Source organism: Chiloscyllium punctatum, chromosome X, assembly GCF_047496795.1.
Source record: "Chiloscyllium punctatum isolate Juve2018m chromosome X, sChiPun1.3, whole genome shotgun sequence".
Taxonomy (NCBI): domain Eukaryota; kingdom Metazoa; phylum Chordata; class Chondrichthyes; order Orectolobiformes; family Hemiscylliidae; genus Chiloscyllium; species Chiloscyllium punctatum.
Genome location: NC_092791.1, coordinates 11599316 through 11626921, shown reverse-complemented (window position 1 = coordinate 11626921; position 27606 = coordinate 11599316). Strand labels below are relative to the sequence as shown.

The 27606-nt window shown below is 44.9% G+C and overlaps 1 protein-coding gene across 3 annotated transcripts in view; it reads right to left on the bottom strand.

Moving 5' to 3' along the window:
• Positions 1 to 27606, bottom strand: part of LOC140471214 (rho guanine nucleotide exchange factor 25-like) — a 346706-nt gene that overhangs the window by 303270 nt on the left and 15830 nt on the right. For all 3 annotated transcript variants that reach the window (XM_072567136.1, XM_072567138.1, XM_072567137.1), the window contains exon 2: positions 14154 to 14397. In XM_072567136.1, coding sequence (XP_072423237.1) covers positions 14154 to 14397 — 244 coding nt within the window. The remainder of the gene's footprint in view (positions 1 to 14153; positions 14398 to 27606) is intronic.

The window sequence follows — 27606 nt, the reverse complement described above, 5'->3', positions numbered from 1 at the left end:
TCCACCACTGACGCTCAGTAGCAGCAGTGTGTACCATCTACAAGATGCGCTGCAGAAACTCACTACGGCTCTCCTTATGCAACATCTTCCAAACCCATGACCACTTCCATCTAAAATAACAAGGGCAGTTGATGCATGGAAACACCACCCCCTGCAAGTTCCCCTCCGAGCCCCTCACCATCCTGACTTGGAAATATCTCACCGGTCCTTCAGTGTTGCTGGGTCAAAAGCCTGGAATCCCCTCCCTCAAGGCATTGTGGGTCAACCCACAGCACATAGACTGCAGTGGTTCAAGAAGGCAGCTCACCACCACCTGCTCAAGGGGCAATTAGGGACAGGCAATAAATGCTGGCCCAGCCAGTGAAGCCCATGCCCCACAAGTAAATAAAATAAAAGGAAACTATCCAACATGAGAGAAGGACTTGTCTCAGAAAAGCCCCAGGCTATCACACTGGATTGATTTTTATTCCTCACGCCAGCCAGTTTTGGAAAAGGTTGCATGCAAATCACACTTCTCCCATTGGGAGTTTAGTGTTCAGAATCTCACCCATTCCTTAAATTTGTTTCATGGGGGCCTCTCTCGGTGGGTAGACTGGATGAAAAGCCTCTTTCAGATGGAATTTAATCCTGCCTCCTAGTGCTGAATGAATCACAGCACGGAAACAGACCCTTCAGTCCAACTTGTCCAATTAATCTTGTCCCATTGGCAGCATTTGGCCCATATCCCTCCAAACCCTTCCTACTCATATACCCATCCAGATGCCTTTTAAATGTTGTAATTGTACTAACCTTCACCACTTCCTCTGGCAGCTCATTCCACACACGCACCACCCTCCCCATAAAAAAGTTGATCCCTCACACCTTAAACTTATGTCCTTTAGTTTTGGACTCCCCAATCCTGGGGAAAAAAAGACTTTGGCTATTCACCCTGTCCATGCCCCTCATGATTTTTGAAACCTGTATACGGTCACCCTTCAGCCTCCGACACTCCAGGGAAAACAGCCCCAGCCTGTTCAGCCTCTCCCTAGAGCTCAAACCCTCCAACCCTGGCAACATCCTTGGAAATCTTTGCTGAACCTTTTCAAGTTTCACAACATCCTTCCTTTAGAAGGGTGACTAGAACCGAACGCAGTATTCCAAAAGTGGCCTTACCAATGTCCTGTACCATGCAACATGGCCTCCCCACTCCTATACTTATGTACTAACCACAGTAAAAGCTCCCAGGCTCGAGTGCCACACTAGAGATTAGAGCACAAAAAAAAATCCAGGCTGCCATCCTAATGCAGTACAGAAAGAGTGCTGCACTGTCAGCAGCACAGACTCCCAAGTGAGACACTAAACTGAGTCCTCTTTCAATCTCTCAGAGCTGGATCTGAAAGATCACATTTGCAAGAGAAGGGGATTCCTCCACTAGTGTCCTGGCCAGTACTTACCCCTTGATCAGAAACGCAAAAAGCAAACCAATGTCCAGTCACAAACTCATTGCTGTCTGTGGGAGCTCAGTGTTCACAAAATGGCCGCTGCATTTCAGACATCACAACAGTGAACTACATTTCAGAAAGTACTTCTGTGCATCCTGGGGTTTGTGAAAGCTACTGGAGAATTGGTCACTTGAACTAATAGGAAGTTTTGCTGTTAAAGCACTTAACATTCCAACATTGACTCATCAGAGTTACTGCTGGCTGAATGGAGTGGTGAATCCACTCAAAATAAATGTTTTTTTTTGTTTTGAATAGGGATGACACTCACACAAACCTGCTCACCTCATGGTGCCATTTTCCTTCCCACAGAAAAATCTCCAATTCCTCACGAGCTGTCCTCAGGTAGAAGACAATGACGGGTTTCAAATTGAATATGAGCAGCCTATTTAATGCCAGCTCTCTTTGGATCTTAATATCCATGCACAATTCTGCACCCTTGGTGGTGGTCAATAGTTACCTCTTCTGTGATAATTGAGGTAAAATATGTAGTTATTATCTTTGCCCTTCTCTTGACCCCCATGCCAAGTTTCACCACCTAGTGCTCCTTATTTGACTTTGGCTGTAGTCTTACAGCTAATATCCCTGTAGAAATCCCAACATTAGCCCTTTCCAAACCCGTATGCCCTTCCATCAAGAAGCACAGGAGCAGCAGATACATTAGAGCACTACCCCCTGCAAATTCCCCTCCAAGACACTCACCATCCTGACTTGGAAGTATATATTCCTTCACCATCAAATTCCTGGATTAAAGGGCATTGTGAGTCTACCCACAGCACATTGACTGCAGCAGTTCAAGAAGGCAGCTCACCACCACCTTCTCAAGGGGCAATGCTCTCTCTTGCTGCATGCCCTTATTGCACGAAGGCAGTTCGTCATAGCGTATGCCAGGATTGCATGAGATGAAAAGGCAGGCACTGAGAACTGCCTATGCCTTAACAGGAAATGTTATTCCACACTATCCAGCCAACTCAGTAAGCCAATCCAAGGGCAACTAGAGATGGACAGCACAGACTGGGCTTGCCTGATGCCCACACCGCAGGAATGAATTAAATTTAATTCTTCAGGACTTGTGCTCATTTGCATTGTTTATTCACTCTTGCAATCTTGGTGTTACCAGCAAGGCTTTCTGAGGGATTGACGGAGTTACTTCTGAGGAAGTTTAAAAATAAGCGTATATAGGTATGAGGAGAAAGTGAGGACTGCAGATGCTGGAGATCAGAGCTGAAAATGTGTTGCTGGAAAAGCGCAGCAGGTCAGGCAGCATCCAAGGAGCAGGAGAATCGACGTCTCGGGCATGAGCCCTTCTTCAGGAATCCTGAAGAAAGGCTCATGCCCGAAACGTCGATTCTCCGGCTCCTTGGATGCTGCCTGACCTGCTGTGCTTTTCCAGCAACGTATATAGGTATGAAACTGGAGTCACAAACAGAGCAGGCCAGGAGGAAACAACAGATTGCCTCCCTGAAACGATGTAATTAATTTGTTACATTTTTCTGACAACAGCTTTTACTGATACCAAATTTTTAAAGTTCAAACCAAAAAAACACATCATAGTCACAGTTTTACTGCACAGAAACACACCCTTCAGTCCAACCAGCCCACAATGACCATAATTCCAAACTAAACTAGCCCCATAAGCCTGCCCTTGTCCCATATCCCTCCAAACCTTTCCTATTCATGTCCTTATCCAAATATCTTTTGAACATTGTAACTGTACCCACATCCACCACTTCCTCAGGAAGTTCATTCCACACATGAACCACTCTCTGTGTAAAAACATTGCCCCTCGTGTCTTTTTTAAAAATCTTTCTCCTCTCACCTTTAAAATATGCCCCTTAATCTTGAAATACCCCACCACAGGAAAACAACACGTCATTTACCCCTCATAATTTTATAAACCCCTTCAATTTCCTATACTCCAGTGAAAAACGTCCCAGCCGATCCAACCCCTCCTTATAACCCAAACCTCCATGCCTGGCAATACCCTGCTAAATCTTTTCTGAACCCTCTAGCTTAATAGTATACTTCCGATAACAGAGAGATCAGAACTGGACACAATACACCAGAAGTGGGCCTCACCAATGTCCTGGAGAACCTCAACATAACATCCAAACTCCTGCACACAAAGGACTGAGCAATGAAGGCAAGCATGCTGAACAACTTCTTACCCCACCCCCCACACAAACTTCACATGCACCTGAACCCTTAGGTCTCTGTTCTACAACAGTACCCAAGGCCCTAACTTTATCTGTAGAAGTCCTGCCATTGTTTGTTTTACCAAAATGCAATACCTCACAGTTATCTAAATTAAACTGCATCCACCATTCTTCAGCTCATTGACCCAGCTGATCAAGATTTCTTTGTAACCTTAGACAAACGTCTTCACTATCCACAATACCAAACCAATTTTGGAGTCATCTGCAGACATACTGACCATGCTTTCTATGTTCTCATCCAAATCATTTATGTAAATAGCAAACAAAGGTGGACCCAGCACTGATCCACAGGCCTCCAGTCCAAAAAACAACCCTCCACCACCACTATGTCTCCTGCCATTAAGCCAAGTTTGTATCCATTTGGCAAGCTCACCCCAAATCCGATGTGACTTAACTTTACTAATTAGTCTACGATGCGGACCCTTGTCAAAGACTTTACTAAGGTCCAAGCAAATAACATCCACCGCTCTGCCCTCAATCTTCTTGGTTACTTGCTCAAAAAACTCAAACAAGATTTTCAAACACGATTTCCATTGAACAAAGCCATGCTGCCTATTCCTAACCATTCATGCCTTTCCAAGTGAATGTAAATCCTATTTTTCAGAATCACCTCCAACAATGTAACCACCACCCAAGTCAGACTCATGTCTATAGTTCCCAGGCTGCTTCTTAAAACAAAGGTACAACATTAGCCACCCTCCAGTCCTCCAACACCTCACTTATAGTTATAGGTGAGGCAATTATTTCTGCAAGGGGCCTTGCAATTTCCTCCCTTAATTCACATGAATTCCCACTTAACTAATGTCCTGGGATACACTAGATCAGCTTGTGGAGATTTACTCACCTTCATATTTTCTAAGACCTCCAGCACTTCCACTTCTGTATTGTGAACTGTTTTCAAAATATTAATATTTATTTCCAAGAGTACTCTAAGCCTCCATTTCTTTCTCCACAGTAAAAACTGATGGAAAATATTAATTTAATATCTCTCCCAATTCTGGAGGTTCAACACAAAGACCTCTTTGATCTTTAAGGGGCCCGAGCCGCTCTCTTGCTCATAATATATTTATGGAATCTCTTTGGATTATCCTTAATCTTATCTGCCAAAGCTATCTCATTTCCCCTCTTTGCTTTCTTGATCTCCCTCTTAAGAATGCCCCTACATTTTTTATCCTGTTCAAGGGATTCATTTGAACCCACGTCAATATGGAATTTGAGATTACATTCTCAAGATTGCAGGCCTCCAACAAACTCAGTTAACACAAATTACTTCCTTTAAGTTTCCAATGTGATCTAATCTTCCGATTTGCTCATGGAGCCTCGGTTTCTGATAAGTTCCATGCTTTATATTACTGGAATGCAGGATCGGTTATAGAGTCAGGGAGTCATAGAGATGTAGAGCACGGAAACAGACCCTTCGGTCCAACTTGTCCATGCCGACCAGATATCCCAATCCAATCTAGTCCCACCTGCCAGCACCCAGCCCATATCCCTCCAAACCCTTCCTATTCATATACCCATCCAGATGCCTCTTAAATGTTGCAATTGTACCAGCCTCCACCACTTCCTCAGGCAGCCCATTCCACACACGTACCATCCTCTGTGTGAAAACGTTGCCCCTTGGGTCTCTTTTATATCTTTCCCTTCTCACCCTAAACCTATGCCATCTAGTTCTGGACTCCCCGACCCCAGGGAAAAGACTTTGTCTATTTATCCTATCCATGCCCCTCATAATTTTGTAAACCTCTATAAGGTCACACCTCAGCCTCCGACGCTCCAGGGAAAACAGCCCCAGCCTGTTCAGCCTCTCCCTATAGCTCAAATCCTCCAACCCTAGCAACATCCTTGTAAATCTTTTCTGAACCTTTTCCGATAGGAAGGAGGCCAGAATTGCACGCAATATTCCAACAGTGGCCGAACTAAAGTCCTGTACAGCTGCAACATGACCTCCCAACTCCTGTACTCAATACTCTGACCAATAAAGGAAAGCATACCAAACGCCTTCTTCACTATCCTATCTAGCTGTGACTCCACTTTCAAGGAGCTATGAACCTGCACTCCAATGTCTCTTTGTTCAGCAACACTCCCTGGGACCTTACCATTAAGTGTATAAGTCCTCCTAAGATTTGCTTTCCCAAAATGCAGCACCTTGTATTTATCTGAATTAAACTCCATCTGCCACTCTTCAGCCCATTGGCCCATCTGATCAAGATCCTGTTGTAATCGGAGGTAACTTTCTTCGCTGTCCACGACACCTCCAATTTTGGTGTCATCTGCAAACTCCTATGCTCACATCCAAATCATTTACATAAACGATGAAAAGTAGTGGACCCAGCACTCCACTGGTCACAGGCCTCCAGTCTGAAAAACAACCCTCCACCACCACCCTCTGTCTTCTACCTTTGAGGCAGTTCTGTATCCAAATGGCTAGTTCTCCCTGTATTCCATGAGATCTAACCTTGCTCACCAGTCTCCCATGGGGAACCTTGTCGAACGCCTTACTGAAGTCCATATAGATCACAACTACCGCTCTGCCCTCATCAATTCTCTTTGTTACTCCTTCAAAAAACTCAATCAAGTTTGTGAGACATGATTTCCCAAGCACAAAGCCATGTTGACTATCCCTAATCAGTCCTTGCCTTTCCAAATACATGTACATTCTGTCCCTCAGGATTCCCTCCTACAACTTGCCGACCACTGACGTCTATAGTCCCCTGGTTCGTCCTTACCACCCTTCTTAAACAGTAGCACCACATTAGCCAACCTCCAGTCTTGCAGCATCTCACCGGTGACTATCGATGATATAAATATCTCAGCAAGAGGCCCAGCAATCACATCCCTAGCTTCCCACAGAGTTCTAGGGTACACCTGATCAGGTCCTGGGGATTTATCCACCTTTATGTGTTTCAAGACATCCAGCACTTCCTCCTCTGTAATATGGATATTTTTCAAGATGTCACCATCTATTTCTCTACATTCTATATCTTCCATGTCCTTTTCCACATTAAATACTGATGCAAAATACTAGGTTAGTATCTCCCCTATTTTCTGCAGCTCCATACAAAGGCCGCCTTGCTGATCTTTGAGGGACCCTATTCTCGCCCTCGCTACCCTTTTGTCCTTAATGTCTTTGTAAAAACCCTTTGGATTCTCCTTAATTCTATTTGCCAAAGCTATCTCATGTCCCCTTTGTGCCCTCCTGATTTCCCTCTTAAGTATACTCCTACTGCCTTTATACTCTTCGAAGGATTCACTTGATCTCTGCTGTCTATACCTGACATATGCTTCCTCCTTTTTCTTAACCAAACCCTCAATTTCTTTAGTCATCCAGCATTCCCTATACCTACCAGCCTTCCCTTTCACCCTGACAGGAATATACTTTCTCTAGATTCTTGTTATCTCATTTCTGAAGGCTTCCCATTTTCCAGCCGTCCCTTTACCTGCGAACATTTGCCCCCAATTAGCTTTTAAAAGTTTTTGCCTAATACCATCAAAATTGGCCTTTCTCTAATTCAGAATTTCAACTTTTAGATCTGGTCTATCCTTTTCCATCACTATTTTAAATCTAATAGAATTATGGTCTCTGGTCCCAAAGTGCTCCCCCACTGACACCTCAGTCACCTGCCCTGCCTACATTTCCCAACATTAGGTCAGGTTTTGCACCTTCTCTAGTCGGTACATCCACATACTGAATCAGAAAACTTTCTTGTACACACTTCACAAATTCCTCTCCATCTAAACCCCTAACACTATGGCAGCCCCAGTCTATGTTTGGAAAGTTAAAATCCCCTACCATAACTACCCTATTATTCTTACAGATAGCTGAGATCCCCTTACAAATTTGTTTATCAGTTTCCCTCTGACTATTGGGGGGTCTATAATACAATCCCAATAAGGTGATCATCCCTTATTTCTCAGTCCCACCCAAATAACGTCCCTGGATGTATTTCCAGGAATATCCTCCCTCAGCACAGCTGTAATGCTATCCCTTATCAAAAATGCCACTCCCCCTCCTCTCTTGCCTCCCTTTCTCTCCTTCCTGTAGCATTTGTATCCTGGAACATTAAGCTGCCAGTCCTGCCCATCCCTGAGCCATGTTTCTGTAATTGCTATGATATCCCAGTCCTATCTTCCTAACCATACCCTGAGTTCATCTGCCTTCCCTGTTAGGCCCCTTGCATTGAAATAAATGCAGTTTCATTTATCAGTCCTACCTTGTTCTCTGCTTTGTCCCTGCCTGCCCTGACAGTTTGACTTGCTTCTGTTCTCAACTGTACCAGTCTCAGATTGATCTCTTTTCTCCCTATTTCCCTGGGTCCCAGCAACACCCCCCACCTTACTAGTTTAAATCCTCCCGAGCAGCTCGAGCAAATCTCCCTGCCAGTATATTAGCCCCCTTTCAATTTAGGTGCAATCCGTCCTTCGTGTACAGGTCACTTCTACCCCAAAAGAGATTCCAATGATCCAAAAATGTGAATCCTTCCCCCATACACCAGCTCCTCAGCCATGCATTCATCTGCTCTATCCTCTTATTCCTGCCCTCACTAGCTCGTAGCACTGGGAGTAATCCAGATATTACTACCCTTGAGGATCTCCTTTTTAAATTCCTGCCTCACTCTCTGTAATCTCCAATCAGAATCTCAACCTTTTCCCTTCCTATGTCGTTGGTTGCAATTTGGACAATAACCTCTTGCTGGCCCCTCTCCCCCTTGAGAACATTCTGCACCTTCTCAGAGACATCCTTGATCCTGGCACCAGGGAAGCAACACACCATTCTGCTTTTTCACAACTGGCCACAGAAACGTCTGTCTGTTCCTCAGACTAGAGAGTCCCCTACGACAATTGATCTCTTGGAAGCCGACATACCCCTCGTTGCATTAAAGCCAGTCTCAATACCAGAAACTTGGCTGTTCATGCTACATTCCCCTGAGAATCCATCACCCCCTACATTTTCCAAAACAGCACACTTGTTTGAAATGGGGATAGCCACAGAAGATTCCTGCACTAACTGCCTACCTCTCTTGCCTTTCCTGGATTTAACCCACCTATGTGACTGTATCTGTGACTTTTCCCCCTTCCTATAACTGCCATCCATCACATACCGTTGCTGTTGCAAACTCCTCATTGCCTCTAACTGTCTCCCCAACCGATCCATTTGATCTGATAGGATTCGCAACCAACAGCATTTATTGCAGATCCACAGTAACCCTTAAACTCTCCTTAAACTCCCACATCTGACGAGAAGTGCATTTCGCTCTACTGAAGGCCATTTTTGTTCCTTCACAATCTACAGACCCAGAAAATAACACCGTCTTATTCCTCTACAAAACACTGCTCCAGGTTAAAACTATTCACTTATCTGTTTCCGTGCTGTGACTTCGCCCAAACAGTTCCTCCAAGATCACTTGTGAATTTCACTGTTTGATTTTCCCAGACGCACTCCGATGTCCAGCGATACATGAATTCAAACAGCAAAGGGAGGAACTGTACAGGTTCACTGTGGTGTCAGTTTCTTTCTCTCTCTCTTAGCTCCACTGGTTAGATGCTGCTGATACAAAGTGATGTCAACAGCATGGGTTTAATTCCCATACTGGCATCAGTCATCACGAAGGTTCCACCTTTGCAATCTCACCCCTAACTTGAGGCATGATGGTCCTCAGGTTAAGCTATCATTATAATGACAGTGTGAGCCTAGGCTGACTTTACCTTTGTCCTTAAGTTGTCTTTTACCTAACGATATGTGTTAACAGACATAGGTCTGACTTCAAACAGTCACAGCCACTTGGTTCATCAGAACATAAGCAATAGAAGTAATTAAAACACAGAAAATAGGAGCAGGAGTAGGTCATTCAACCCTTCAATACGATCATCCAACTCAGTCCCCTGTTCCCACTTTCTCCACCCATACCTTTTGATCCCTTTAGCTCTAAGTATATAGAACGTAGAACATAGAACATAGAACAATACAGCACAGAACAGGCCCTTCGGCCCACGATGTTGTGCCGAACTTCTATCCTAGATTAAGCACCCATCCATGTACCTATCCAAATGCCGCTTAAAGGTCGCCAATGATTCTGACTCTACCACTCCCACGGGCAGCGCATTCCATGCCCCCACCACTCTCTGGGTAAAGAACCCACCCCTGACATCTCCCCTATACCTTCCACCCTTCACCTTAAATTTATGCCCCCTTGTAACACTCTGTTGTACCCGGGGAAAAAGTTTCTGACTGTCTACTCTATCAATTCCTCTGATCATCTTATAAACCTCTATCAAGTCACCCCTCATCCTTCGCCGTTCCAACGAGAAAAGGCCGAGAACTCTCAACCTATCCTCGTACAACCTACTCTCCATTCCAGGCAACATCCTGGTAAATCTTCTCTGCACCCTCTCCAAAGCTTCCACATCTTTCCTAAAGTGAGGCGACCAGAACTGCACACAGTACTCCAACTGTGGCCTAACCAAAGTCCTGTACAGCTGCAACATCACTTCACGACTCTTGAATTCAATCCCTCTGCTAATGAACGATAATACTCCATAGGCCTTCTTACAAACTCTATCCACCTGAGTGGCAACCTTCAAAGATCTATGTACATAGACTGCAAGATCCCTCTGTTCCTCCACCTGACCAAGAACCCTACCATTAACCCTGTATTCCGCATTCTTATTTGTTCTTCCAAAATGGACAACCTCACACTTGGCAGGGTTGAACTCCATCTGCCACTCCTCAGCCCAGCTCTGCATCATATCTAAGTCCCTCTGCAACCGACAACAGCCCTCCTCACTGTCCACAACTCCACCGATCTTGAAAATATTCAATGTTTTACCCTCAAATGCTTTCTGTGGCAGAGAATTCCACAGGCTCCCCACTCTCTGGGTGAAGACATTTCTCCTCAGCTCAGTCTGTACCCTTAGACTGTGGACCCTGGCTCTGAATCCCCTGGTCCTCAGGGACATTCATCCTGTGTTTACCCTATTTGGTCCTGTTAGAATTTTAGAGGATTCTATGAGATGCCCCCCTCATTCTTCTAAAGTCTAGTGAATATAATCCTAACTGATCCAGTCTCTCTTCATACGTCAGCCCAGCTATCCCAGGAATCAGTCTGGGAAACCTTCACTGTACTCCCTCCATCACCAGAACATCCTTCCTCAGATAAGGAGACTCACACTGCACACAATACTCCAGGTGTGGTCTCACCAAGGCCCTGTCTAACTGCAGCAAGACATCCCTGCTCCTGTACTCGAACCCTCTCACTATGAAGGCCCAACATCCCATTGACCTTCGCCACCTCCTGCTGCCCCCTGCAGGCTTACTTACAGTGACTGGTGAACAAGGACACCCAGGTCTCACTGCACCTCCCCCTTTCCCAATCTGTCACGATTGAGAGAATAATCTGCCTTCCTGTTTTTGCTTCCAAAGTGGATAACCTCATATTTACCAACAATATTCTGTACCTGCCATGTACTTGCCCATTCACTCATCCCGTCCAAAATACACTGGAGCATCTCTGCATCCTCCACACAGCTCACCCTCCCTTCCAGCTTTGTATCATCTGCAAACTTGGAGATATTACTTGGATCAGGAGTAGGCCTCTTAAGCATATTCTGCCATTCAGGATCAGGCTAGAATTTCTACTTCAACTCCACTGTCCTGCATTATCCCCCTGCTCTAGGTTTTCCAGCCCACAGTGAAACATTCTGAGCATCTACCCTGTCATGTCCCTCAAGAATTCCCTCTCTTTTGTTTTGATCTCATTTGTCTAAGCTCCAGAGAATGTAGACTATAGGGTTAAAAGGAATAGGCAGATGAGCCTAAACTATGCTGTGATGTAACGGTGCATGTGACCTTAGCTGTCACGTGAGAGAGCCTCTGCTAGAAGGTCGGAAAGAGGGCAGCTTACGGTAGAGTTTTTTAAAACATTGGATGACAGTGTACCTATGGTCAAATCAAACGCACACCACTGCTTACCACGTTGTACAATCATGTTGCTATTGTTGAAAAATAAAGATAAAGTTGCCATAGTCCCCGAGGACCATAAAGTTGCTCTCTCATTAGAGAGATAGATGACTGGTGGTTGTTTAATGTGAGGATCAGCACATCTCAGGTGAGGGGAGAGATTAAGAAAAAGTGACTTTCATGCGAACCTCAGGCAGTGCTGGAATTGAAGCCATGTTGTTGGCCTCACTCTGCATGGCAAATCAGCTAACTCACCCCTCGCTTATAAGCACCAGTTAAACAAATAGTTTAAAGTGTGGCCTGAGCTTATCTGGAGAACAGGTGAAGCCTGTATTAAAACACAGGTATAGCCTAATCATCTCTTTCATAGGAATCAGGCTTATGTGCCGTTTTTGCACCTTGCTATTAAGAAAGTTCAACTAGAAAGCACTCCATGTGCTGTGTGTAGACAATGTTGTGACTCTGCTTGGCAGATAGTCTGCTGTGGCTCTGCAAGTTGCACATATCAAACTCCGTTGTTTTGCTGTAATGCCTGTTCATAACTGATCGTGTATTTTGCTGTTTTAAACAAATGAACCCACAGAGTTAACCAAGCGTTTTATTACTGGATCATTAATGTGATGTAGTGAACTTTCATGCACTTCTTCCAGCTCAGATGCTAAAACAATACACAGTACTCCATGAGTACCAATACTCTGTATAATTGCAGTAGGACTTCTATACTGTTATACTCCAATTCATTTGTAACAAAAACTAATGTTCTATTTGACTTTCTAATAGCTTGCTGTACCTGCGCATGTGATACATATGTAAGGGCATCTAGATTCCTCTAAGTACCAACATCTCCCAGTTAATCAGTAGCTTTCCTGCCAAAGTGGATAGCTTCATGTTGTCCTGTTATATTCCATCTCCCATGTTCTTGTCCACCCATAATCTGCCTTCATGCCTTTGCAGCCTCTGTGTATCTTCCTCTGAGTGAGTTATCATGTGACCGGTACATTGTTCCACTGTCTCCTGGAGCAGTCACAACAAAACCTGGATACACAACAAGCACATGACCTTGTCAGCTTCACAATGAAGATCAAAGGTATTTGTGTAAAGGAGGGAAAGATAATGCCCAAGAAGAGAGAGAAATCGATGATAACGATGAGCACTGGACTCAGAGGTGATAGAACGATTAGAAGGTGAGTTCTGGGGGGAGGGGGGTGGTGATTTGGGTTGCCAACTGGGATTAAGGCGATTCCTGGAGATTTCCTCATACATCTTGCCCCTTCACTTCAGCCATCAGTCAGCCAACATGTCCGCCTTGTGACATACTGTCTCCCTACGTTAATTGGCTGCATTACCCAATTGGATGATGCAAGCCAGACTCCATTTTCCACAACTGATCTTTTTCTACTGGGCGAAAACAATGGTCAAAGAAAATAACAAGAATAATCTGTTTCTTCTCCAGCACAGCAGTCCCCTGGAGATTAATCTTCAAGTCTGGGAGTCTCCTGGCCCAATCAAGGGGGCAGAGGGGGAATGGGGGATGCCTAGCTTAAACTACAAAGGACATTAATATTAACTATTACCTTATTTCTTTATTTTTCTACTGTTCTATGAAATAATGCAAAACTTTTTAACTCTCACATCTCTTACTATTTTGTAAGGTTTTTTGTACCTTGGTACCTAAGATGGCACTGCGTCTGGCAACATTATACACTTTTCACTAAACATCTACGCTTGAGTACACATGACAATAAAATCTAAAATCTAAATCTCAGAAGGGCTAAAGGATCGAGCTGCTGTCTGAGATTTGCGCTGGGGACAGTGTCAGCAGGAAAATGGAAGCATTCTTGATCTCAAACCTCCAGCTCACGAATGGGCAGATCCAAACCTACAGACATTTTGAAACATGTGTAACATGGATCTTCACCATACAAACACAAAAAAAGGACTTAATAGACACTGGCACAATGGTGCCAAGTGTCCCAACGTCTACTTCATCTTCTACTACACATGTACATAAGCACACACGCGAGCGCGCGCACACACTGACGAACACAGATACATACGTACGCATACACACACGTTTGAATGCATGTGCCAATGTGCAAAACACAGCCACCTTTTACTGGATTGCAATAACTGCTCGATTCCAAACCAAATTCTGCCCTGAGCAAGAGCAAACCTCCACTGCAGAATTGGAGCAAAGAATGTGACTGGTGTAGGATGTTGCACTGAGCTAGTTATGGGTTCTGTTACACAAAAACATTCCCTACCCAGGATCATAGTCTCAACAGGGAGATGGACCATAGCCAAGGAGGTCGGCACAGGTCTATCCCCAACTGAAGGCAAGCTTGGCTTGCTGCAGGCCTTTAGGTTTTGGAATCCTAATTTTGGTCCTGTATCAGAATCCTTGTTCGTACTCCAGGCCAACACAAACACAGGTTGGAACCAGGAGGCCAGAGGTCTGTGAAATACATCAACAACAGCAGAGACAGAGACAATCTTCCTTACCTTCACCAGATGGGAAAGAGCATTCTGTCACAAGCGAGCTGGGGAAGTCAGAAAAAATAGCAGCACTTGTTAGACTTGAAGCCCCAGGACGGCCCTGGGCAGCAGCAGCATCTGGCAGGGCCCAATCAGTCTCGGGGTCTCCTGGTTCATTCTTGGCCTCTCTGCTTTCTCCTGTCTGCGCTCCCTCAGGACTGAGGGTCTCACGTTCCGTCAGCTCTGCTGTCACTTCACATGGATCAGATAGCTGTGGGAACAAAGAACACACCAGATCACCTTATCCCTTCACGAGAGAACTTACCCACGAGGACGCTCCAGTCTTCAGTCAAATGCTGTCAAAACATTGTCACAAAGCTGTTTTTAGCCAAGCCTGACTCTGATGCCATTTAGGCAGACAGTATTAACTAACTAAAACAGAAATTACTGGAGAAATGCAGCAGGTCTGGCCACATCAGTGGAGAGAATTAAGGTTTTGAGTCCAGTGACCCTTCATCAGAGCTAGAAACAGCTTGGAAAAGGTGGCATTTATGCTGAAGATGGGCGGGAGTGGTGTGGAGTGAGCAGACAGTTGGAGGAGGAGTGAATCATCAGCGAACTTCCCCACTTCTGACCTTGTGATGGAGGGAAGGTCATTGATGAAGCAGCTGAAGATGGTTGGGCTTGGACAGTACCCTGAGGAACTCCTGCAGAGATGTCCTGGAGCTGAGATGACTGACCTCCAACAACCATGATCATCTGTGTGTCAGGTATGACTCCAACTAATGGAGATTGCCCCCCCCCCCCCCGATTCCCATTAATTCCAGTTTTGCCAGGGCTCCTTGATATCACTCAGTCGACTGTGGCCTTGATGTCAAGGGCTATCACTCTTACCTCAAAGATAATTTTTGCTGGAGCACTGCCGCAAGCCAGAAATCAAAATATTGGCCAGGGAACGCATTGGTGTGTTGAGTGACAGGCACCACCTCCTCACTGTTTCTAGCTCAGACAAAGGGTCACTAAACTCGAAACGCTTACTTTGTTTTTCTCTCTCCATAGATGCTGCCAGACATGCTGAGTTTCTCCAGCAATTTCTATCTTTGTTGTTGGTTTCAGATCTCCAGCGTCCACACAGTTTTTCGGTTTTATGTGAGCATGAACAGCACCAGCTTTCCCAGGTTCTTATGTCAAATGCTTTCTGAATATGGCTACAAATCCTATTCTGAGCTTTGTTATGATAGCAAGGCAAAGTTTGTTTGCTGGCACTGACTGAGGGCTATGGGCAGACAAAGAAATTAAATGGTGGAAGAGATGCAAGTAAAACTGCACCAAAAATATAGCAAAGGCTAAAGCTAACACTAATATCTGTATTTTTTATTTAAATTCATTCGTGGGTTGAAGGCATCGCTGGGGCTAGACAGCATTTATGCCCATCCCAGATGGCAGTTAAGAGTCAACTACAATTCAGCAGTTGTTTCCTGACCTAAAGGGCATTAGTGAACCCCTAATGAGTTTTCCCCACCAATCAACAATGCATTCATGGTCATCATTATGCTCTTAATTCAACATTTTAATTAGATTTTAATTTTAAGACTTTGTTTAAAAAATAAATTCAAATTCTACCACCTACTGTGGCAGGATTCAAACCTAGGTCCTCAGAACATTCTCTGGGCTTCTAGGTTAACAGTCTAAAGATAATATCATTGGGCCATCACTTCCCTGCTATGTCCATGGTGCACATGACAAATATATAAACACCAGTTGCAACACAGGCACACTCTGCTCCCATGCAGACAAAAACAATCACTGCTTCCTCCTTCACACAAACAAAGTTTCATTTTGAAATAACGTCCTCTGCTGCAGCATAGCCAAAAAACGCAAGATTCAACTTGCGTCCGAATTGCGATGTGTTTTCTTGGAGGGTTTCTCGCCCTGAGGCCTGGTAAGATTTCTCACCATATCCAAATTTGAGGTTGGTACAGGTCAGATGCCAATGTCCATGGATGTGTGTTGGGTGAGGTTGGAGCCCATGGAGGAAGGCGCTGAGATGTTGGTGCCCAGTGTCCGCCAAGAAGGCCACTCAGAACAGGTAGAGAGGGTAAATCTGTCAGATACCCACTCTGGTTTCCATGGCGAGAATTCCCGACGCTTGTTTGTTGGGATTGGCAAGACTGGAATCGAAAAGTGTGGCGCTGGAAAAGCACAGCAGATCAGGCAGGAATGAGGAAGGACTTATGCCTGAAACATCGACTCCCCTGCTCCTCGGATGCTGCCTGACCTGCTGTGCTTTTCCAGCACTACACTTTTTGACTCTGATCTCCAGCATGTGCAGTCCTCACTTTCTCCTTGGTAAGACAGGAGTCTGTATATGAATGGGATAAGGTAAATGAGCCTTATTTCAGTACACCCTGCCGAGGCACTCCTCACCATCCCCATCAAAAGGGTGAAAGATGGTGTGAGATTATCTTACTGAGAGGGGTCTGACCAGACTTCGTAATTCTGACACAAATCTTAATATAGCCTAGGACCCTATAACATTCTGCTCAGTGTGTAGTCACACGTACTTACTGTCACATTATACGAAGACATATTATATATCCCCCCGATCAGTTACATTTAAAATGATGGTCTGTCACTGACAAAGGGCAAGTCTTATCTCTTCTGTCCTGTAAGATGATGATTTGCTCGGTGGTGTTCATGTCCATGTTAAGCATTGCTTGCCATGATATGTCGGTCTCTGTTGCAGAGGGAGACATTAAGCTGAGAAGGTGCACAATCCTGTGGCCTTTGTTTTCTCTGGGCCATCTTTCCGACCAGCCAAGCTTCCTGCTTCTCTTCAACTCTAGGGATGGGCAATAAATGCTGGCCCAGCCAGTGACACCCATGTCCCACAAAACGAATAAAAATAACTTCAGGATCTCAGCATCTCTTGGAAGCACAAGGTCGCCAAGGATATGTCCAAGCCAGTGAAAGTAGGAAGCACCCAGCTCTCTTTGCAGTCCAGGTCTCACCACTGTAGAGGAGTGTGTTGAGGACGCAAGCTTGGTTGGTACGCAGTTTGGAGTTCTCAGTCAGGTTGCTATTGTGCCCCACTCTCCTACTCCGCTCACACAAAACCTGCAGCACTTTTAGCCAGGGATTGCTCGAAGTTATACATCATTGATGTGACAAGAAATAACTGTGCACTCAGTGCCTCTCACAACCTCTGGTTGATCTGATTTGATTTACTGTTGTCACATGTACTCAAGTACAGCAAAAACCTTTGCTTTGCAAAGAATACAGGCAGATCATAGCAAACAAGGTCATACAGATCATAGGGTGCTCAGACAGAGCGATGCATATCAGTTACACTGCAGGAGGTGCACAAAGCGAGGTCAAAATTGGATTCGAAATTTGAGCATTCCATTCAGCAGTCTAATAACAGCAGGGAAGAAGCTGTTCTTGAACCTGTTGGTACGTGTGGTTCAGCTTCTGTCCCCTTTGCCCTACGGAAGAGGTTGGAAGAACATATTACCGGATGGGAGAGGTGTTTGATAATGTTAGCTGCCTTTCCACAGCTACTGCTGGAAACATAGCCAGTTCATTCACAGCAAGCTCCCACAGGCAGCAATGACAGACAGGTTTTTGTTAAATATCTGCTCGGACAATGGGCAGAACTTCCCTCTCTTGTTTGAAACAGTGCTATGGGATCCTTTACAGCCACTCAAGGGGACAGACAGAGGCTTCAGTTTAAACACCTCATCCCAAAGACAGCACCTCCATCACTAAAGCATTCTCCTGATAAAGGCTAATCCTTTGCTGCAGTATTATATGCTGTATGCAGCCTCTGGATGAGGCCTCGAAGCCACAATCATTCTGTGATTTAAAGAAATAGGAGCCAAGTTTAATTTTGGAACCAAAACACACGGCAGTGTTTAATTTTAGGGTTTCTGGGGTGCCCTGGGCCCTCAGGCCTTTCAGAGGTTTCAAGACCAATACTGTAAAAATAACACACTGATTGAAAAAGAGAACATATCGGATTTCCTCAGAGTTTAAAGGATTGAATTTGAACTGGCAGGGTGTTTTGAACACATCACTGCAAAACAGAACACTAAGTTAATGCCTGCAGTCATTCAACCTCGAGTGCCAAGAATTTAGCAGCTTGCTACTTTCTGATCCCTAGTGTCCAGTCTGGCTCCCGCCTCTGGTTGTGAATATTCCGGAAGGCTTCATCACATGGCCCGGCCCGGCCCACCCCCCACCCCCAACACCCCAAATTCTTAAATGCTTAGTTCTTAAAATTATCTCTGCACTGATCAGGTAGCTTCAGGTACTTTATATCAGGGCCTCAGCCTTGATGAACCAATATTTTGCACAGAGATTTTCAACGTCCTTTTTCATGAAATCCTGATGTGGAGAGGTTGCTTCCCCTTGTGGGAGAGTCCAGGACCAGAGGGTATCATCCCAGAATAAGAGCTCGCACATTGCAGACAGAGATGAGGAGGAATTTCTTCCCTCAGAGGGGAGTGAGTCTGTGGAATTCTTTACCGCAAAGGGCTGTAGGGGCTGGGTCATTACTCAGATAAATTTTTAAACAGCAAGCGAATTAAGGGTTATGGGGAAAAGGCAGGAAAATGGTGCTGAGGATGATCAGATCAGCCATGACCTCACTGAATGGCAGAGCAGACTCAATGGGCTGAATGGCCTTCTTCTGCTCCAATGTATTATGGTCTACCGGATTGGTTGAATTGCGACACTTAGTCAAACAGATTTACTTCATTTAACATAGAACAATACAGCGTAGTATAGGCCCCTTGGCCCTCGATGTTGTGCTCACCTTTTATCCTAATCTAAGATCAAACTAACCCTCATACCCTTCATTTTACTATCTTCCATATGCCTATCCAAGAGTCACTTAAATGTTCCTAATGTATCTGAGTCTACTACTACTGCCAGCAATGCATTCCACGCATCCACCGCCCTCTGCATAAAGAACCAACCTCTGACATCTCCCCTTAACGTTCATCCAATCACCTTAAAATTATGTCCCCTTGTGATAGACATTTCCACCCTGGGAAAAAGCTTCTGGCTATCCACTCCATCTATGCCTCTCATCATCTTGTACCTCATCACCTCTCTCAAGTCACCTCAAATCCTTCTTCACTCCAATGAGAAAAGCCCTAGCTCCCTCAACCTTCCTTCATAAGACATGCCCCTCGAGTCCAGGCAGCATCCTGGCAATTCTCCTCTGTACCCTCGAAAGCTTCACATCCTTCCTACAACTAGGTGACCAGAACTGAACACAATATTCCAAGTATGGTCTACCAGGGCTTTATAGAGCTGTAGCATAACCTTGTGGCTCTTAAACTCAATCCCCCTGCTAATAAAAACCAACCCATCATACGCCTTCTTAACAACCCTATCAATTTGGTGACAACTTTGAGGGGACTATGGACATGGAACCCAAAATCCCTCTGTTTCTTCACACTGCCAAGAATCCTGCCTTTAATCTTGTAATCTGCATTCAATTTCCATTTCTAAAAACTAGAGCTGATAAAGAACAAAGAACATTCCAACCCATGAACAGGCCCTTCGGCCCTCCAAGCCTGCGCCAATCCAGATCCTCTATCTCAACCTGTTGCCTATTTTCTAAGGGTCTGTATCCCTCTGCTCCCTGCCCATTCATGTATCTGTCTAGATACATCTTAAATGACACGATCGTGCCCACCTCTACCACCTCCACTGGCAACACATTCCAGGCACCCACCACCCTCTGTGTAAAGAACTTTCCACAAATATCTCCCTTAAACATTTCCCCTCTCACCTTGAACTCATGACCCCTAGTAATGGAGTCCCCCACTCTGGGAAAAAGCTCCTTGCTATCCACCCTGTCTAAACCTCTCATGATTTTATAGACCTCAACCAGGTCACCCCCCTCAACCTCCTTCTTTCAAAAGAAAATAATCCTAATCTACTCAACCTCTCTTCATTTACTCAAATCATCCTCCTTACCAGGCAACATCCTAGTGAACCTCCTCTGCACCCTCTCCAAAGCATCCACATTCTTTTGGTAATGTGGCGACCAGAACTGAACGCAGTATTCCAAATGTGGCCGAACCAAAGTCCTATACAACTGTAACATGACCTGCCAACCCTTGTACTCAATACCCCGTCCAATGAAGGCATGCCGTATGCCTTCTTGACCACTCTATCGACCTGCGTTGTTCCTTGAAGGTGGCAATGGACCTGAACACCCAGATCTCTCTGTACATCGATTTTCCTCAGGGCTTTTCTATTTGCGGTCTAGTTTGCTTGGGAATTGGATCTTCCAAAATGCATCACCTCGCATTTGCCCAGATTAAATTCCATCTGCCATTTCTCTGCCCAACTCTCCCATCTATCTATATTCTGCTACACTCTGACAGTTCCTTCACTATCTTCCCCTACACCAATCTTAGTGTCATCTGCAAACTTTCTAATCAGACCACCTATGCCTTCATCCAGATCATTCATGTATATCACAAACAATAGTGGTCCCAGCAAGGGTCTCTACGAAACACCACTGGTCACAGGTCTCCATTTTGAGAAACTCCCTTCCAGTACAACTCTCTGCCTCCTGTTACCCAGCTAGTTCTCTATCCGTCTAGCTAGTACCCCCTGGACCCCATGCAACTTCACTTCTCCATCAGCCTACCATAGGGAACCTTATCAAATGCCTTACTAAAGCCCATGTATATGACATCTACAGCCCTCATCAATCAACTTTGTCACTTCCTCAAAGAATTCTATTAAGTTGGTAAGATATGACCTTCCCCGCACAAAACCATATTGCCTATCACTGATAAGCCCATTTTCTTCCAAATGTAAATAGATCCTATCCCTCAGTATCTTCTCCAGCAGCTTCCCTACCACTGACCTCAGGCTCACCGGTCTATAATTACTTGGATTATCCATGTTACCCTTCTTAAACAAGGGGAGCACATTAACAATTCTCCAGTCCTCTGGGACCTCACCCGTGTTCAAGGATGCTGCAAAGATATCTGTTAAGGGCCCAGCTATTTCCTCTCTTGCTTCCCTCAGTAACCTGGATTAATCCCATCCAGACCTGGGAACTTGTCCACCTCAATGCCTTTTAGAATACCCAACACCACCTCCCTCCATCTGTTGACTTGACCTAGAGTAATCAAACAGTGGAGTGCCTCAAGAATCGGTGCTGGGTCCTCTACTTTTTTGTCATTTACATAAATAATTTGGATGCGAGCATAAGAGGTACAGTTAGTAAGTTTGCAGATGACACCAAAATTGGAGGTATAGTGGACAGCGAAAAGGGTTACCTCAGATTACAACAGGATCTGGACCAGATGGGCCAATGGGCTGAGAAGTGGCAGATGGAGTTTAATTCAGATAAATACAAGGTGCTGGATTTTGGGAAAGCAAATCTTAGCAGGACTTATACACTTAATGGTAAGGTCCTGGGGAGTGTTGCTGAACAAAGAGACCTTGGAGTGCAGGTTCATAGCTCCTTGAAAGTGGAGTCGCAGGTAGATAGGAGAGTGAAGGAGGTGTTTGGTATGCTTTCCTTTATTGGTCAGAGTATTGAGTACAGGAGTTGGGAGGTCATGTTGCGGCTGTACAGGACATTGGTTAGGCCACTGTTGGAATATTGCATGCAATTCTGGTCTCCTTCCTATCGGAAAGATGTTGTGAAACTTGAAAGGGTTCAGAAAAGATTTACAAGGATGTTGCCAGGGTTGGAGAATCTGAAGGAGAGGCTGAACAGACTGGGGCTGTTTTCCCTAGAATGTCGGAGGCTGAGGAGTGACCTTATAGAGGTTTACAGAATTATGGGGGGCATGGATAGGATAAATAGGCAAAGTTTTTTCCCTGGGGTCGGGGAGTCCAGAACTAGAGGGCATAGGTTTAGGGTGAGAGGGGAAAGATATAAAAAAGACCCAAGGGGCAACTTTTTCACGCAGAGGGCGGTACGTGTATGGAATGAGCTGCCAGAGGAAGTGGTGGAGGCTGGTACAATTGCAACATTTAAAAGGCATTTGGATGGGTATATGAATAGGAAGGGTTTGGAGGGATATGGGTCGGGTGCTGGCAGGTGGGGATAGATTGGGTTGGGATATCTGGTCGGCATGGACGGGTTAGACCGAAGGGTCTGTGTCCATGCTGTACATCTCTATGACTATGACTATCTATCCCTAACCTCAACATCCATCGTGTCCCTCTGCTCAGTGAATACCAACGCAAAGTACTCATTAAGAATCTCACCTATTTTCTCTTGACTCCACGCATAACTTTCCTCTTTTGTCCTTGAGTGGGCCAACCCTTTCCCTAGTTACCCTCTTGCTCCTTATATATGAATAAAAGGCTTTGGGATTTTCCTTAACTCTGTTTGCTAAAGATATTTCATGGCCCCTTTTCACCCTCGTAATTCCTCGTTTCGGACTGGTCCTACATTCCCAATATTCTTCCAAAGCTTCATCTGTTTTCAGTCGCCTAGACCTTACGTATGCTTCCTTTCTCCTCTTAGTTAGTTTCTCAATTTCACCTGTCATCCATGGTTTCCTAATTTTACCATTTCTTTCCCTCATTTTCACAGGGATATGTGTGTCCTGCACTCTAATCAACCTTTCTTTCAAAGTCTCCCACATATGAAATGTGGATTTACCCTCAAACAGCTGCTCCCAATCCACATGCCCCAGCTCCTCCCGAATTTTGCTATAGTTGGCCTTCCTCAATTTAGCACTTGTTCTTTAGGACCACTCTCTTCTTTGTCGATGAGTATTCTAAAACTTATGGAACTGTGATCACTATTCCCAAAGTAATCCCCTACTGAAACTACAACCACCTGGCTGGGCTCATTCCCCACCACCAGGTACAGTATGTCCCCTTCCCGAGTTGGACTATTTACAAACATCTATCCATAATCTGTCTACATATTTGTACCTCGATCTCATGCTCACTATTGGGAGGCCTGTTGTACAGCTCCAACATTGTTACAGCACCTTATTTCTGAGCTCTGCCCATATTGCATCACTGCTTGAGTCCTCCATAGTGTGATATCCTCCATGACCAGTAATGAGACTCCTCCACCCCCTTTTGCCTCCCTCTGTATCCCACCTGAAGCATTGATATCCTGGGATATTTAGTTGCCAATCTTGCCCTTCCCTCAACCAAGTCTCAGTAATAGCAATAACATCATACTCCCAGGTACTAATCCAAGCCCTAAATTCATATGCCTTATCTACATTTCTAGCTTTAAAACCAATGGTTCCAGTCCAGCCCAGGTGTAGATTTGTAATAGTCCCACCTCCCCCAGAACCGGTCCCAATCCAAAAATCTGAACCCCTCCCTCCTGCACCATCTCTCAAGCCACTCATTCTTATCCTGCTTATTCTTTCATTTTACTCTGACTAAGCAAAACGATTCAAGTTTTCTTTTAAATATAAAACTGTTTTAAAAGCCCCTGTGATTTTTGTCCCAGCTTTGCTCATGGTAGTGGCCTGAAGATTAACATCGCATGTTGGAGTACTCCAGAGGGTAGGCAACTCCAGTCTGTGGAGTTTTCACATGACACGTGGGCATCTCTTGGAGAGATAGAGACATTTATAATTAGAATTACCAAAGCTAGCAAGTATGGACCCCTTTTTAATCTCTTCCAAGCAGACACATTCTGCTGGTACATGTCTATGTGGTAAGCTCAAGTGGACAAAATGTAATTTTCAATACACTCCAATGAGGAATTAGAAATCTTACTGAAATACTGAGATATACTGGGCTCAGAGTAAAGCTGCAAATTTAACCAGAGGTGAGGGATGAGCTTAAGACCAATGAAGCAAGCTTCAAGCTTCGTTTCAATCATCAATGTGAGGCCCAGCCCATTTGAACTCCCCTGGCCTCACTTAAATAGATCAGTCCAAACTCGTGGCCGTATCCAACACCAATGGGAGAGAACGGAGGGATGGGGAGGGGCAGTGAAAGTGGGGTGAATGACAGAGCATGGAAGCAGCAGCAAAAAGGGGCAAGAGCAACAGATAGGGGAAAGAGCAGCATAGAGGGGGCAGGATGTCACAGACAGGAGGGAGAGTATACAGAGGAAATTGCTGAGAATAAAAAGAGGGGGAAAAGAAGGGAGGAAAGCAGCAGAGAGCAGAGTGGCAGAGAAGGGGGTCAATGGTAGATGGGGAGCAAATTAGAGATTGAAGGAGCAAAGAGGGACTCAGCTCACCAGAAGCATTACCCACTCTCTAGGGTCCATAAGCAGAGACTGGGGTTTCTTGAACCAGCCTAAACTGTACAGCTTCCAGCGACTCTGGTTATTGCATCAGATGACATATACTCACCACCTGCTACCTAGACCTGACAGTCAAACATTACCAGCGATGGTCACAGTCACTACCGTCCTCTGTGTTTTAGCCTCCAGATCCTTCCAAAGTTCAACCCAAGCCATACCGTCTCACTGTAACCCATAATGCAGAGGTCAGGATTGTTGCCAATATGTTAATATTACTTTTGATGATGGCAATCGAATTAGCAGGCACCTTGGGTTTTGACACCAGCTGGTTCCGCATGGTGCAGGGTATTGTCAACTACCCATGTAGTAATCCAGCCAACCCCACAGGCAGACACATTGTGGGCTCCCTAAGGGGTTCCCAATGCAAGTGGAATCCTCCCAGCCGCTGATCGATGTGGGCAGTCGTAAGACAGTTGGGAGAATAGCGCGAGATTGACAGTGAGGACCTTTCCAAAGCAGGAAAGACCAAAGCGGTAAGCTGGCAACCCCAGCTCGCCAACCACTCCACTGACCCTGCAAATCACCAAGATCTCAGGGCTCACTCCCTGGGCATCAAGTGCCCACACATTCCCTCACCCTTACCCTTACCCTTACATCCAGCAGCACCTCCAGGACAAAGCAGTGTGCCAATCTATCTCTGCCGGCCATAATTGGGCAACTGACAAGAACCATGCAGGGCAGCCATAGAGTGTCAGCATTTGACTGGGTGCACCGCTGGTTTTAAAGAGGGCATCGATGCTCAGGGCATCGATGTAGTGCACAGGTAATTATTGTAATTGTGGTGATGGTTGTTAAAAACAAATCTGTTTCTCTCAAAAGAAGGAAATTTACCCAGTTTGGCCCACTTGAGGCTCCAGACTCGCAGTAATGTGATTGACACTTACCCACCCTCTGAAATGGCAGAGCAAACCACTCAGTTTAAGGACAATTATGGTGGGCAATGACCTTGTCATTGATGCCCACATCCTAAGAGAAGTTAAAAACTCAAGGATAAAAACACCCCAGTGTTTTCTGACATTTGTATCGTGAATTTTGGCCAGCTAAGATTGGGAAAAAGGTGTGGGGGGGGGGGGGGGGGGTGCGCGGTGGTGGTGCGCGTGTGTGTAAAAAGACTAATTTTCAGCAGCAAGGAGCCCTCACTCACATCTGAGATCACAGGAGATATGGAGAATACACAATGGCACGCCAACTTGCCTTTCAGCAAGATTAAGCAGGGAAGGCAAGTTGGCTGGGATTCCTGATAGAAATGGTATTGGATGGGCAGATGGCACTCTGCATTACTCCAAATCCAAAACAGCAATCACTGTGAAATCATTCTGTAAGCTTCTCAGTGAATCTTTGTAAAATTAATGGCTTTTAATCACCTGGGGATACTCTCGGCCCAAGAACCCTGAAAGGAAGCCATGTGCTCCTCACTGGGAGCCTGGAGTTTATTCCCTATGTGTGGGACTGCGAGACAGAACGCCACGACATTAACTACTTTCCATGAAGTAGTTCTTGTCGCTTCCATGTGCATTTAGCTTTCCAGCCTCACAAAGCCCCAAGACAAAGGAAAAGGCTTGCATTTGTCTAGTGCCCCAGGACATCCCAAAGCACCTCTCAACTCATAAAACACTTGGAGTTCACTCCAGCAATGCAGCTGCCACAGACAGTATTGCAATCATGATTAGATCATCAGCTTCGAGAGATTCTGGTTGAGGGACACTTCTCTCCCCAAAATATCCACTCCAGATGGAGGACAGATGCGGTAGAATGTATCACCTTTGATAGCATGACACTGCCTCAGTAACACCTTGATTCTGGATTGCTTGGTCTTCAAAGCAACTGATTCAGTAGTGACAACAATATCCACTGACTCTCTGATGGCAAAGGGCTAGAAACCGTGTGATTACTGTTATATAAATCACACAGCACAGGAGGCCACCACTGGCCTACCCTGCGTGTGCCATCTCTTTGAGGAAAAAACAGCAACCTAGTTATTTCCATTCCCTTACCCTCATCACAGCTGAGGGTAATACTGGACAAGTCAGACCCCAGAATGAAACCTAGTTTGATACAGCACAGATTTTAGTTTTGCAATTTGTTTTCATTTCAACAGATCTCTGCATTTACTCAAAGCCATTTCTTTAGTTAATGTCCCCTCCTGAGCCCTTAAACAAACTGAGAAGAAAGATCACATAAATTTAAGGAATCCATGTTAAATTATGTCTTCTGCAGGCTTCTGCTTCTAGAATTTTCTTACAAACAATTCAGGACTCTCTCAACTCCCCAAACCATCCCTGACTGCTTTGGAGGTTGCTATGAACAGCATTTCTGCTGTTACAGACCTATGACTGAATTTGCATTATACCTTTCAAATTGAACTGGCTCTGTCTCGGTTTCTGTTTCCCCTGTGTTGTTGGACATTTAGAAAACAACAGTTGTCTTTCTCCATTCTTTTCTTTTTCTTAATGCACTGATCTATTCACTTCAAGGGATTTAAAGACTTGAATGAAATGCATGTACAGATAGTCCCTGATTTACAAATGGCCATTATATGCACACACACACTTATGAATGAGATCCCATATATGGGTGTATTAATATTTATTTTAAACATCCGGCATGCGAACGTTTGCGAGTATTTACAACTGGCTCTTTTATACTGTACTGCATTGCACTCCAACTTGCTCACAAAGCAACTTATCAATGGACCCATCATAACACAGGGACTGCCTGTAAACAAAACAGATCTCCAGACATCTCAGTACCACTCATTTAACACATCTAAAATTAATTTAAAATCTGTGCCTTCCCTCTTCTTAACATACAACATAAAAGATACTAATCAAACTTAAAGCTACACATTATTTTTCCTCAGTAGAAACTAAGTTCTGACACAATAACAATGTTTTATGGACTTTCATCACTATCTGCAGGTCTTCTCTTTTTCAAATAAAATGTCCAATTGTCTTCTGAAAGTAACTATTGACCCTGCTTCCACCATTACTGAGGAGTCCAGAACCAGGGGTCACAGTCTAAGGTAGGCCATTTAAAACTAAAACAAGGAGAAATATCTTCACCCAGAGTGGTGAACTTGTGAAATTCTCTGTAAGCGGTTGAGGCCAAAATATTGAATGTTTTCAAGAAGGAGTTAGGTATAGTTCTTAGGGCTAAGGGGATCAAAGCATATGGGGAGAAAGTGGGAACCGGGGACTG